Consider the following 13,856-nt stretch of genomic DNA (forward strand, 5'->3'; position numbering starts at 1 on the left):
GCCCACCTAACGGTAGAAAGTTTTCTTCTAGGGGTAAGCAAAATGCTGTGAGATTTTTTTAAAATGGCTCAAGCTGAGGCATCCTTTACAGAACTTCTTCCCCAGTACCTGGTGTACACTCAAGGCCAAATCATCAAAAGCATTCAAATCACTGATGTTGCCACATCAGTGTCACACATCATGGGTTAGGGGAGGAGTAAGTAAAACGAAAGACATAAAACTAGAGACAACCATTTAGGCAGCTCCGACTGTTCTGTCTCCCTAGAATTAACTGCCCAGATAGATCCCTGTCCACTTAGCTGGAAAGCCCAAGCAAGAACAGCTAAATATTTAATGCCCAGTGGAGATACTTCCTGAGAGATTTTTTTTCCTAAAAGCTACTTTCCATTTTGCACACTGTTGTCTCCCTTTCCACACCTTATTGCCGCCCCTTTTCCCTCAATCTCTTACAACTCAGTAAAGAAAGCAGACTGCTTTATTATCAGCCCGTTTTCCAGTTAGGGTTAACTGTAGCCAGCCTGGTTCCAGAACCTTTTCTATCTTTTGGTGGTGGAGACTATTGGCCAGCAATCTGACCCCAAACAGTGAAACTGGGTGAGTTGAGCTGCTTTGTTCTACAAGCTCATGAAATTTGACCCTGGGTTGGGTTTGAGTGACTGACTATTGACTCCATTCATTTACTTTTACACTAATAAAAGAGCCACTGGACAGCCCAGGCTCTCAAAAGCTTCTAGGCTGTCATGGGTCTGTAAAAGCAGCAGAAAAAAGGCTCTGGAAAGCCCAGGGGTTCCAAGAATGGACAGTTAGACAGTGCCACCTGGTGGCTGCCTTAATTTTTTCAGCAGTCAGAACTGAAATGACCCACCTTAGTGAAAGAGGTACAAGGTGCCTACTACAAGGTGGCGAGCAAATGACTCCAGTGCCCTGAGTAAGCAGGTTCAGCTCTGAGTTGACCCCTGGGGATTAATTTTTTTTAATAAGTAAGTTATTTTATTTAAAGACCATGTATTACATAGTTGCCATAGTTCATCATAATACATATTTCCAGGAAAGTGGGAGTAAAATTATTTTAAAAGAAAAGAAAGATCAAAAAGAGTACAAAAAATTTGTGAAAGTTATTGTATCTTACAATAAGGCCATTAAGTCATGTCAAAAGTTTTGTTGCGAGTTGATCATTCTGTTACTTTTGTTCCTGAACTAATGTGTATGAGTCTTCAGATATACATTGGTCTATAAATTGGTCTGTTTCTATGGGGATGAGAATATTAAAAACATTGGAGTTGTCATGCAGCCGCACCATCCAGGAATTCCAAGCACTATTTATTGCTAGAATCGTAGCTTATGTGGGGGCGTTTTCCCATCTATCAGGCTTTCTGGAAGAGTAAGAAGGGTGGGGGTAGGGTACCCACACTCACTCCAAAAAGTCTTGGTGATGTCAGCTCAAATATCAGCATCCCTAGCATTTTGGTCAGATTGATGTTTCTGCAGAGAGATGTAGATGAGTAGAAAAGCTGGGTCTTTGTTGGAGCAAAAATTGTGGGTGGTTGATGCAGCTGGTATGGCCTCAGCAAAGAGGGACCTGGCTCACCCTCTCCTTCTGAGATTTCTGTTTGCAGCTACGTGATTAGTGTAACTGTGGGGACCTGGATTCTGAACAAGAAGGGATACCATTTTGTAAGAACCACATTGTATAAGTCACATACTAGGTTTCCACAAGCCTATTTCCATTAATAATGCCCCAACCTACCTGTCCATACCAAGTAGCCTATCAGGGAAGGACACAAGGGTGCTGTAAGATAGTACCCCTAGACAATAGCCAATCATTTTAAAGACCACCAGAGAGTTAGAACCTCCTTATATCCCTCCCCTTTATAATCCTCTTCATAATCTTGGGTGGGATTCATCTTCTAGAGAAGACCCTGGCCGGCCAATTTGGGGGCTGTTGGCAGATGGATTTAAAGCATTCAGCTTGGGGCTGGAGCGATAGCAGAGCAGTAAGGCTATGCTAACCCAGGACAGACCCTTGGTTCGATTCCTGGCATCCCATATTGTCTCCTGAGCCTGCCAGGAGCAATTAATGAGTACTGAGCCAGGAGTAAATCCTGAGTGCCACTGGGTATGACCCAAAAACAAACAAACAAACATAAAAATAGGGGCCGCGAGATAGCATGGAGGTAAGGCATTTGCCTTTCATGCAGGAGGTCATCGGTTCGAATCCCGGCACCCCATATGGTCCCTCATGCCTGCCAGTAGCAATTTCTGAGCCTGGAGCCAGGAATAACCCCTGAGCACTGCCGGGTATGAACCAAAAACCAAAAAAAAAAAAAAAAAAAAAACAATAATAATAATAATAATAATAATAATAATAATAAAGTATTCGGGTTTATTCCAGTTGTGTGGTCTTGTCCTTCAACTCTAGACTCTAACAGTAACCATGATTTTTCACAGCTTGGTATACATCTGTTTCAAGAATAGGATGAGTCACTGGAGCTGGCTGAATGTAGACATGGTGACTACTTTGTGGATATGGTTTCAGCTGCCAGAGCTTCCAAAAGTACACTGAGGTGGGGGTGGGGGGGATATCTGCACAGGGATGAGGCTTTGAGATGATCTTCCTCACTGGGTTTAGGCAGAGCCAGTAGATGAAGGGCCTTATGGTTATACCACAGCTATACCCCCTCAGGAGTGGGACAGTGCTAACTCTCAGAGGGAGAAAGCTATCTCTGAGCCTACCTAAGGAGGATGGGCACATGAAGAGTGATCAGGAATTGACACAGCCTGATCACAGCAGGCGATCATGTGGCTTGTTGCCACCTGCATGGGGATTGAAATGGTGACATTCTTTCAAGGACAAAGCAAGAATGTAAATTTTGAAGAGACTTTCCCTCCACTTCCTGATAGCTTTGTGACCAGGGGTCTTCAGATATGAGTGGTGCTGAGCTGCAAGGCCATGATAGTGAGTTGAGCACCCCACAAGGCTCACTACCATCAAGTCTCCACATAGGAGGCTATCCAGGTCTTCCTGGAGGGTGTAAACATTGACTGTGTGCTGATACCTGTGAATGAAAAGGTTAGAAGTTAGATTTGAGTGGGTGAAAGTCAACCTGCACCATAGCTGCCCTGGGCTGCCTCCAAAGGCTGAGGTCCTTGGGGGCAGGATACAAACAATAAATGTTGCTCTCTGATGTTTAATGGCAGCTTCTACTTGAGTATACACATAGCACATATACACACATATACACATATATAAACATATAAACAAATATGTACATATATGTATTGAATATTGAATATACATATATTGTGTATGTATAACAAATGAACACACATGCATAAGTATACACATAAATGCACCTGTTGGAAAGTCAAGTAGAGGACTCTCCTTCAAAGGGCTCTCCTGTTATGCAGGGAAGGTGCAATTATTATGTATGAAATTTATAAAAGAAAAGTCAGAACTGACTGCTATCATGGGGATAATAGAAAGGGGAAACCAAATGGGGTGAGGTCCTGGGAAAGGCTTCAAAGGGAAGACCATGGGTGGCTAAGAAATGAGTGAAGGTGGAAGGGATTGGGATGACCACAGATCTGCCAGGTGAGGAAAAATGGAATCCTTCCTATCTAGAGCATTTGGGAACACTAGCACTAGGTAGAAGGTGGGCATAGCCCTGATTAGTACAACCACATGCCAACACACAAATAGCAGGTTTAGGATCAGGAAAATTGCAGTTTAAATTCAGCAGGGTGATTCCTAACAAGTAGTTATTTCTCCTTAATTGGCACAGCTCTAAGGTTGATAAGGAGTTGTGAGAACATGACAGAACATGGATATAGAATCCATTGTAGTGAAAGCCAATGTTGCAGTTTACCATCAATGTCTTCGTAGATCTTTTGTTTGGATTTTGGTCACAACTGGTGCTGCTCAGGATTTACTCCTGGCTCTGTCTGTGCACAGAGATCAGATTGGTGGCACTCAGGGGACTATAGAAAGTGCTTGGGATTAACCTGGGTGGGCCACATGCAAGGTAAATAAATACTCACTGTACTGTACCATTATTCTAGCACCCTTTGTCAATCTTTGCTTCTGAAGTTCGGACTGCTCAGTATGTTCATTCTTGAAAAAGTGTCTCCCATACCACCCAACTTTCTCCTACCTGCTGTTTCCTGAAGCCTAAGAGTTTCAGAGTCCACCCTCATAGCAAATCCACTACTGGAGATGCCACACTAAGGATGTCTCACTCATCTTTAAAATCTCATGTCAACCATCAATGTCTTCCCTCTTGTGCACTTTGCTGCTTCTGAGCAACAAGGTCCAGCTCCTGCTACATGGCTACTCTTCATTATCCATGTCATGCCTGTGCTTCTCTGATTGCTTGAGACAGACCTGAGACCACTGAATGCAAAGGACACCTCTGACTCTTCTGCAACATCCCTTACCCATGCAATCTGCAGGAGTTTGGCAAATACTTAGTCTCTCAACTTTCTAATTGATAAAGACAGGACTTCCTCCTTCATACCTGCCTCTGCACACAAAGAGGCCCCTATTAGTAGGACTGGAAGGAGAACATAAAAAGCAGGAGACATTGAGCAGAGCAGTTCTGTAGTGCCAAGGACACACACAGTGATCAGGTCCTTCTGCCACACCTGCGCCTCCTGACAACAAGACGTCATGAACAGGGGAGAGAGAAGTGAGTTTCCCTCTTGCTGAGAGCCCAAATGCTGGCTGGTGCTGGCCAATTGGCCAACAAGGGCAGAATGTTTGATTTCTGACAATATGTGAAAATCTGGATCACCATTCGAGAGCTGGCAGCCACTTCTGAAACCAATTTCACAAGCCTTTCCTAGGGTATTTTGGTTTGTTGTTTTGTTTTTACGGTGCTAGGGATGGAACTTGGGGCCTCCCAATGTTCAAGTCAAGTGCTCTACCCTGAGAAACACTCTAGGTCCCCTTATCTTTACTTCAGTCTCTTGACATTGGGAAGTCCAGGTATGTTCATCTTCTGGGCAAACTTCAACAGGACCAAATGATACTGGCCTGGAACTGAAAACCAACTGCAAATTCTACTCTTCCATTTGATATTTTGGACCATGAGCAAATCCATTCTCCCCTCAGGGCTTCTGCCTCCCCTTCTGATGGGACTTTGATGCCAGGAGAGCCCCGAGCAAAGGCCTTCAGCATAGTACCTAGCAGCACACATACTGGCAAATACCAAAAAAGGACAGGAGAAACAATTACTCTCCAGAATTTAAGATAATGGTCTAATGACTATCCAAAATTATGACTTTAACAGTCCTTTATTAGCCAAGGTCAATTCACAGAGGATTACAGAAATAGATCCTGCTTGTTTTGGGTGCCTATTCATTTTAGTACTAGTTAATTTAATTTAATTTAATTTAGTTAACTCACAATTGCAAGCAAAACTTTTGGCTATTTGTTGGTATTTGCCCTAAAGCAAAGGTTCCAGATTCTCTTTCTCCATATTCACTACTCTGGATCTCAAGTGCCTGACCTTAAGAGTGAAGACCTTGCTCCTGAACTCTTGGTCAGGGAAAAACAAACAGTGCACATGACTTGCTAACCAATGTGTCATCAACTTTTATTAAAGATGCAAACTTAGCAATAGCTTCCAGTGGCACCAATAACTGAAGCAGAATGTTCCAAACATTAAAGAGCTTCAAACTTTCAAGTAAGTATTACCTTAATGATCTCCAAATAGTATATTTTCTGTCACATTTCCATGAAAGATCCATGCTTGTTGGAAAACATAGTCAGAGGCCTTCTGAGTGCCAAGGTTACTTGTTGCAGATGCAGCTGCAGTAATCACAGGGTCATTTTCAGGAACCAGATTTCTGGACTCGTTCCTTTGTACCCCCTGAGCAGTTATTTGTGAGGGCCAACAGGAGTGATAACTCCCAACTTTGTTTTTTTTTTTTTTTTTTTGAATATCCAAGCTGAGCACCTGCAAGAGTCAGGTAGGGAATATTCTGGAAAAAATAGCAATTAGGCTAATTGTGAGCTGGAAGAGCCCCTGAGGCACCGTCATGCAACTATAATAAGACATTCTCTGAATGTAGCCCATGGATAAAAAGAGCTCCTATTTGCACTGGCTGGGACCCATCCTCTTCACCAGAACCCCAGGGAATGGAATTGGTGAATTGACCCTGATATGTCCATCCTAAAAAAGCAGGCTTGCTTGACTTAGTTGCACAATTTATACCAGGTAGGCCAGGTGCAACCACAGTTTCTAATTTTTTCAGAGGATGGATAATTTTGCAGGCATATGGTGTCCGGTCCGAGGATTCCAAATTCTGCTCCGTCGTGGAGAAATGAAGGGAGAACAACTCAAGCAAACGCTCAGGTGGATTCTTTTATTCTGGTACCAGGGTCTACAGCTTCCTCCCACAGAGCAAAGCCAAAAAGACCGCGTGCTACGGCTGGTTCCCCCTTATATAAGATGGGAAATGGGAGGGGAAGGAAGTAGAATGATGCCACTTCCTTGAGGGCTGGGCTTCCACCATGATAACAGATCATTGGGTGAGGTAGGGGTAAAGGCGGGACTTCCGCCACAATAACGCAGACCATTGGTGAGGTAGGGCTTCCGGCATGATAGTGCAGATCATTGGGTGAGGTAGGGGTAAAGGCGGGACTTCCGCCCCAATAACGCAGACCATTGGTGAGGTAGAGCTTCCGGCACGATAGTGCGGATCATTGGGTGAGGTAGGGGTAAAGGCGGGACTTCCGCCACAATAACGCAGACCATTGGTGAGGTAGGGCTTCCGGCACGATAATGCGGATCATTGGGTGAGGTAGGGGTAAAGGCGGGACTTCCTTTTCACCAGACGCAAGCTTGTAAACATGTGGTCCTTTCCTAAGTAAAACCTGGCATGGGTTTTATTCCTTTTCATCTCCCCACTTCTTGTAGTAAAACTTCTAATCCTAGAAGTCAATGTGGTCAGGGGCCTCCACTTCCTGATATTCCTGGTCAAAATTATCTGCATGAGCTAATTCTTGATATTGTTGACGTAATACCATAAGTTTAACGTCCCCAACCTGGGCTCGTATGAACGCAGTGATCCGATTGATTATGCATGGACCAATGGCTACCAGAAGTAAAAGGCTCAGAAGGGGTCCCAGTAGGGGCATTAGATAGGGGAGAATCCCACCCCATAAGGACCATAAGGGACCATCTAATAGCTCTTTTCTTCTTTAGGCAAGCTCCTCTTGATGGTGTCTGATCCTGTCTCGCACTATTCCTGACTTGTTAGTATAGAAACAACATTTTTCTTGCAAGGCCACACAAAGTCCTCCTTGCTCTGCCAAGATCAAATCTAACCCTCGCCTATTTTGTAATACCACTTCAGCCACGGAGTCAAGCTGGTCTAGCACATCATTAATGGAATTATATACTGTCTCCACATCTGAAATTAATTTTTGCGAGAGTTTGTTATATTTGTCTATTGATATGGCTAGCCCTGCGCTTCCGGTTGCTAGTCCACCCGCTACCCCTAGCCCTACCAGTAGGGGCAGGAACACTATAGCTTGTCAAGACCGTCGGGTGCCGCCTAAAAGATCTATGCTAGGCAAGGGGATGGACTCTGTCCCCGGAATGATGTCAATGTTGGGGAGCACTAATGCTGGGATGCATATTCCGGTCCAGTTCTGGGGAAAAAGAGAGTAAGCCAAATTTCCACCACATATCCATGCCCGTCCCGGAGGTAAACACCCTGGGCTAGAGGGAGCAGGTAGGACTTCTGAACACTGAGTAGCCCCTACCTGACCCAGGTCTACAGATTCGGTGCTGTTATGCGAATAGCAAACAGATGATTCAAAGCTAAAAGGGACTACCTTAAAGGGTTTGACATAGATACAGCTAGAAGAAGCAAAGGTTAGATTACCTAGTTGGACAGGGATAGCCAAAGGCCAATTTTCCCCCATTCTCATACAAAGCGTTCAGCAGCTAAAGTAGGGTTAGAGAAATTAAGAAGTTTGTGAGTTTCTTCTAGGATGCCATGAGTATTTGGATCTAACTTCTCAGCAGGCATCCGGGGTCGGAGGGAGGGGTGCCGAGGCCACTTAGGCATTTTAGTCTCCACCTCCTTTGTAGCCCAGTCTATGGCCTTCTTTTCTCTTTCCTGGTCTGTTGGCCCTCCACCATCCGAGATGTGAATGGGCGCCTTTAGGGGCCAGCAGACCAAGTCTCCCACTTCAGCCATGCAACTTGTGGCTCCATAGGGAGATCTATAGCTACTAACTGTCCATTTCCCTCCTATGCTCCCCTTGTAAGTTTCAGTGAGTCTGGCCACCAGATATGCCCGGTTATTTTTGGTACACTCTCAATACTCCCGATAACACCTGGAGTGAACTTGAGTAAGCTCCACACATCTAGCAGGGCATTTCCCCCCCGAAGAGGGAGGCAAGGGTTGAGGTTTTTCTCTACACACCCATTCTGGTTCCCCCCCCCCATGGGAAGAAGTAGGGGACTGGAGGTAAGCAATTCTAGTTCCACAGTCTACTGCTCGAGTGTACAGGAGCCTACTGTTGAGTTGATAACCTCCCATACAGTCACAGGGGTTTCCAAATAGTTTTTTTACCAGTTCTTCTGGGCTTATGGGCTCATCGAGTCCTCCTTCAGCCAGTGCCAGGAGGAGCATTGTTAGAGTCAGAGGGCATATCAGGGCTAGAGTGCGTTCGCCGGACTCGAATCTTGAGAGGATTCTCGGTGCGCTCCACTTTCCACTCATTATGGTTGAGATCAGCAGGCGCAGGTTTCAGATGGGAGGCGTGAACCCAGGAAGCAATGCCATCCACCTTAACAGCAGTAGGGGTGGTCAGAAGGACGACATAAGGTCCCTTCCACCGAGGCTCCAGTATCTGCGAGTGATGCCGCCTCACCAGGACCTGGTCTCCCGGCTTGAAGGGATGTGGCACCGTCAATTCTCTGGGTTCATATGCCTGTCTGAGTTCTTTCCAGACTTGGCTTTGTAGGGCAGCGATGGCGGCCAGCTGAGCTGCTAAGGGAGTGGAGGGGGGAGAGAAAACATCATAAGGCTCAAAAAGCATTCGCACTGGGGGGGGGGGGAGCACCATACAACACTTCAAAAGGAGTTAGTTTACACAAAGAGGGCAAAGGGGTATTCCTAGCCCTGAAGAGGGCAGAAGGTAGGAGGGTAGTCCAGTCCCCTATGCCAGTCTCTAGAGATAATTTGGTTAAAGTCTCCTTAATAGATCTGTTCATTCTTTCTACCTGCCCTGAGCTCTGCGGGCGATACGAACAGTGTAATTTCCAATTTATGCCCAGGGTCTTGGCTAATCCCTGACTTACCTGGGCCACAAAAGCTGGTCCGTTGTCTGACCCAATTACCTGAGGAAGTCCAAACCTGGGGAAGATGTCATCTAATATCTTCTTAGCCACCACCTGGGCTGTTTCCTTCTTGCATGGGTAGGCTTCCACCCATCCTGAAAATGTATCTACAAAGACTAGCAAATACTTTAGTCCATATTTGGCAGGCTTGATTTCAGTGAAATCAATCTCCCAATGTTGGCCTGGTCTCTCCCCTTTCAGTCTCTTTCCGGTTCCCATCTTAGTAGGATAGGCATTTACCAGTTGACAGGGTTGGCAGGACCTTACAATTTTTTCGGCCATTTCCTTTAGTCTCTCTGATTTTGGTACCCGAGGCCATTCCTTAATTAACTCCATCATTTTTCTGACCCCTAAGTGGGTGAGTTGGTGAAGAGTTTGCAGATACTGATTTACCTCTGGTTCTTCAGAAAGGGAGTCTACAGTTGACACTGGTGGGAGGTTGTCGGGTTCAGTAACAATAAGTGCAGGGATCTCCTTCATGCGGGATGCCGCTGCCTTTGCTGCTTCATCAGCTCTTCTGTTTCCGGACGCGACGGTTTCCTTTCCCGTTTGATGACCTGGACAGTGAACTATCGCCAGTTCTTTGGGTAGGAGAAGAGCAGATAAAAGACGCAATATCTCTTCTTTGTGTTTAATTTCCTTTCCTGCAGATGTCAGGAGTCCCCTCCTTTGGTAGATAGCGCCATGGACATGGGCAGTTCCAAAAGCATATCTGCTATCTGTGTAGATGGTTGCCCTTTTTCCTGCTGCCATTTCCAGTGCTCTGGTAAGGGCTATCAGCTCAGCTCGCTGAGCAGAGGTCCCCTCTTTCAGGCATTTGGACCAGATAATGTCATGATCACTCACCACTGCAGCCCCAGCTCGTCTCTCTCCATCTTGGAGAAAACTACTTCCGTCTGTGTACCATATGACGTCAGGGTTCTTTAATGGCTGGTCCTGTAGGTCCCTTCTCAGCCCACTCTCTTCGGCCAGCAAATCCTGGCAGTTATGCAACACTGGTGTCTCTGACTCTTCAGGGAGCAGGGTGGCCGGGTTGAGAATCACAGGTAGGCCGATAGTTATTCTGCCTTTGTCTAGAAGGATGCTCTGATAGTGGGTAATACGGGCATTTGAGAGCCAACGGTCGGGGGGCTGTCGAATTATACTTTCCAGAGCATGAGGGGCTATTATAGTCAGCTTTTGTCCCAAGGAAATTTTATCTGCATCCTTTACCATAAGTGCAGCTGCGGCTATTGCCCTCAAACATTTAGGCCACCCACTGGCCACTGGGTCTAGTTTCTTTGATAGGTAGGCAACCGGCCTTTTCCACGGACCTAGCGTCTGTGTCAGCACTCCCCTTGCCATTCCCCCTTTCTCTTCTAGATATAAGGTAAAAGGCCTGCTAGCATCAGGGAGGGCCAGGGCTGGGGCTGTGAGCAGAGCTGTTTTGATAGAGTCAAACGCCCTTTGGCATTCATGGGTCCACTCAAACTTTGCATCCCCTTTTGTGAGGGGGTACAGTGGGGCTGCCAGGTTGGCGAAACCAGGGATCCAGAGGCGGCAGAAATCTGCCGTCCCCAGAAACTCACGTAACTGCCGGCGAGTAGTAGGTGCAGGGATCTGTGCCACGACCTTCTTCCGGGCCTCTGTCAGCCATCGCTTTCCCCCTCGTAGCATGTATCCCAGAAACGTCACCTCTCTCTGGCACAGCTGCGCCTTCTTAGCTGATGCTCTATACCCTAGCCGAGCAAGTTCCTTCAGCAAGTTATGGGTGGCCTGCTTGCAATCTTCTTCAGTTTTTCCTGCAATCAAAATATCGTCCACATACTGGAGCAGGGTTACCTGGGGGTGCTGGCTGCGGAAGAGACTTAAGTCTTGGTGCAAGGCCTCATCAAAGATGGTAGGGGAGTTCTTAAATCCCTGAGGCAATCTGGTCCAGGTTAGTTGGCCTGAAATTCCTGCCTCAGGATCACTCCACTCAAAAGCAAATAAGGGTTGACTGGCTGGATGTAGGGACAGGCAGAAGAAAGCGTCTTTTAAGTCCAATACAGTATACCATACTCTTTCAGGACTTAAGGTGCTGAGAAGATTGTATGGGTTTGGCACAGTGGGATGGATGACTTCCACCTGACTGTTAACTGCCCTTAGGTCCTGTACTGGCCGATAGTCCCCAGTTCCAGGCTTCTTAACTGGGAGTAATGGAGTATTCCAGGCTGACTGACATTTTACTAAGAAAAGTTATGCCTTTCTTCGCTTCCTGACTCATGGGGTACTGCCTAACTCTCACAGGGACAGCAGTAGTTTTTAACTCTACCACTACTGGAGCCTGTAAGGTAGACAACCCCAGTCCAGCAGTTTCGGCCCAAGCTTCTGGAACTAGTCTCAACCAAAAGTCGGTGTCTTGGCTTTCAACTGGCAAGGGGTCATTTGTAAATAGTCTATATTCATCCTCAGCCCTGATGGTCAGGACGGAGGTGGTAAGTGGTTGGACACTGGGATTAAGAAAAGCAATTTCTGGACCAGTTTCTTCAAAGGTTATCTGGGCTCTGAGTTTGGTTAGCAAGTCTCGTCCCATTAGAGGTGAGGGGCAATTTGGTATGACCAGGAAAGAATGCTTAATTTCTCCTTTCCCCAAGTCCATAGTCCGGGAAGTAGTCCAGGAACGATAGCTACTTCCATTTGCTCTTTGTACTAAGGATTGCTTACTAGAGAGGGGTCCCAAAGGTTTCTTTAGGACCGAGTATACTGCCCCTGTGTCAAGTTCAAAGTCTATGGGAGTCCCCTCCACCTTAAATTTAGCCCTGAGCTCCCGGAGGGGGTTGGAGCCCTGACCCCCCCTATTCAGATTCAAGGGCCAGGGTCCTTGAAGGTTGAGGGGATTGTGGGGGTTGGGTGCTACGAGGGGATCGTGGGAGTTGGGTGCATTCCCGAGCCCAGTGTCCCCTCTGGCAGCAGCGAGCGCATTGGTCCTTGTCCAGGGGTCGGCGTCTTCGTGGGCCCAGGTCCCTACCTTTCTGACCTGTGCTAGATCTGTCTACTGCTACTGCCAAGACCCTTGCCAGTTCCTTATTCCTTCTTCTGTCCTTTCGTTCTTCCCTCCTCTCTCTCTCTCTCTTCCCTCTCTTTCTCCTCTGCTTCTCTCCTTTCTCTGTCTCTCTTTTCCTGCCACTCTCTTCTCTCCTTTTCTAGTCGCTCCTCTCTTTCTTCTTTTGTTTCTCTCTTACTGAACACTTTCTCAGCCTCCTTTACTAGGTCTTGTAAAGTCTTTCCCTGGATATCCTCCAGCCTCTGGAGTTTCTTTCTAATATCTGCTGCTGACTGTCCTACAAAAGCCATAATGACTGAAGCCTGATGAGTTTCGGAGGTTGGATCGAAAGGAGTATACCTCCTATAGGCTTCCATCAGCCTTTCTAGGAAAACCCCGGGAGGCTCATCGGGTCCCTGTATTACCTCTTTTACCTTGGCTAGGTTTGTGGGCTTTCTAGCCGCTTCCCGGAGACCTCTCATGAGAGTCTGGCGATAGGTAGACAGATTCCCCCTACCTTCATATGTGTTGGGGTCCCAATCCAGTCTCCGCAAGGGGAAAGAGTCATCAATAACATCAGGTCTGGTTGTCACCAAGCCATCTAATCCTATCACATTTTTCCGGGCTGCTGCCAAAATGCGGTCCTGTTCTTCAGTAGTGAACAGGGTACGAAGCAGCTGCTGGCAGTTGTCCCAAGTAGGCTGGTGGGTGTTCATCAGAGAATCTAAAAGATTAATTAACCTAGTGGGGTCTTCAGAGAAAGAGGGATGGTTAAGCTTCCAGTTATAAAGGTCAGACGTGGGGAAGGGCCAATACTGGAGGGCAGGCATCTCCCCCCCCCTCCCATCGTCCATCATGGGCCCTACTGGCCTCAGCGGCATGATTGGCAAAGCTCCAAATGTCGAATCTCTTTGCCTGCTGCGGGTTTCCACAGCTGGCCCTGCTCGCTGGCTCTCATCCGGCAAGGACTCTGGGGATGATGGAGGCAAGCAAGTTGCTCCTCCCCCTGCCCCCTGGAGCACGTGGGAAGCTGCTCCTTCCCCTCCCCCCTGCAGCACATGGGAAGTTGCTCCTCCCCTTGCTCCCTGCAGCATGTGGGAAGGTGCTCCTCCCCCAGCCCCCTGGAGCACGTGGGAAGGCGCTCCTTCCCCTCCCCCCTGGAGCACATGGGAAGTTGCTCCTCCCCCAGCCCCCTGGAGCACGTGGGAAGGTGCTCCTTCCCCTCCCCCCTGCAGCACATGGGAAGTCCGGGAAGCTAAGGAGGGATCTGATGGGGAACGGGGTTCTGCAGTCGCCTCCCCTTCTGGAGCGGAAGGGGTGCGAGCAGATGGGTTGTAAGGGGGGGGTTCAAAGAGAAGTAGGTCCGTAGTGTCAGGGTAAATGCAGGGCACAGCTCGCTCCTCTTTAGGCTGTGACTCCGATTCCCTTTTCTCCTTCATGGGTAGGATCGTAGGCTCCAAAAGCGGCTGTAAAGAAGAAGGTTTAAGGGGGGG

The 13,856-nt window shown here is 47.4% G+C and overlaps 2 protein-coding genes across 2 annotated transcripts in view; both read right to left on the reverse strand.

Moving 5' to 3' along the window:
• Positions 1–2,733: 2,733 nt before the first annotated feature.
• Positions 2,734–11,991, reverse strand: LOC126028400 (uncharacterized; the record flags this gene model as incomplete). Its single annotated transcript, XM_049787395.1, is given in 6 exon segments — positions 2,734–2,841; positions 2,987–3,056; positions 8,972–9,009; positions 9,753–9,940; positions 10,928–11,574; positions 11,576–11,991. Coding segments are annotated over 6 exon segments (1,467 nt in total), but the record flags the coding sequence as incomplete, so codon positions are not given.
• A 1,243-nt stretch (positions 11,992–13,234) lies between these two features.
• ABCC11 (ATP binding cassette subfamily C member 11) overlaps positions 13,235–13,856 on the reverse strand; it is a 152,133-nt gene continuing 151,511 nt past the window's right edge. The window contains exons 33-34 of the mRNA XM_049787396.1: positions 13,602–13,829; positions 13,235–13,333 (exon numbers count right to left, since the gene is read on the reverse strand). Coding sequence (XP_049643353.1) covers positions 13,235–13,333; positions 13,602–13,829 — 327 coding nt within the window. The remainder of the gene's footprint in view (positions 13,334–13,601; positions 13,830–13,856) is intronic.

The sequence above is a fragment of the Suncus etruscus genome, chromosome 14, assembly GCF_024139225.1.
Source record: "Suncus etruscus isolate mSunEtr1 chromosome 14, mSunEtr1.pri.cur, whole genome shotgun sequence".
Lineage (NCBI taxonomy): Eukaryota > Metazoa > Chordata > Mammalia > Eulipotyphla > Soricidae > Suncus > Suncus etruscus.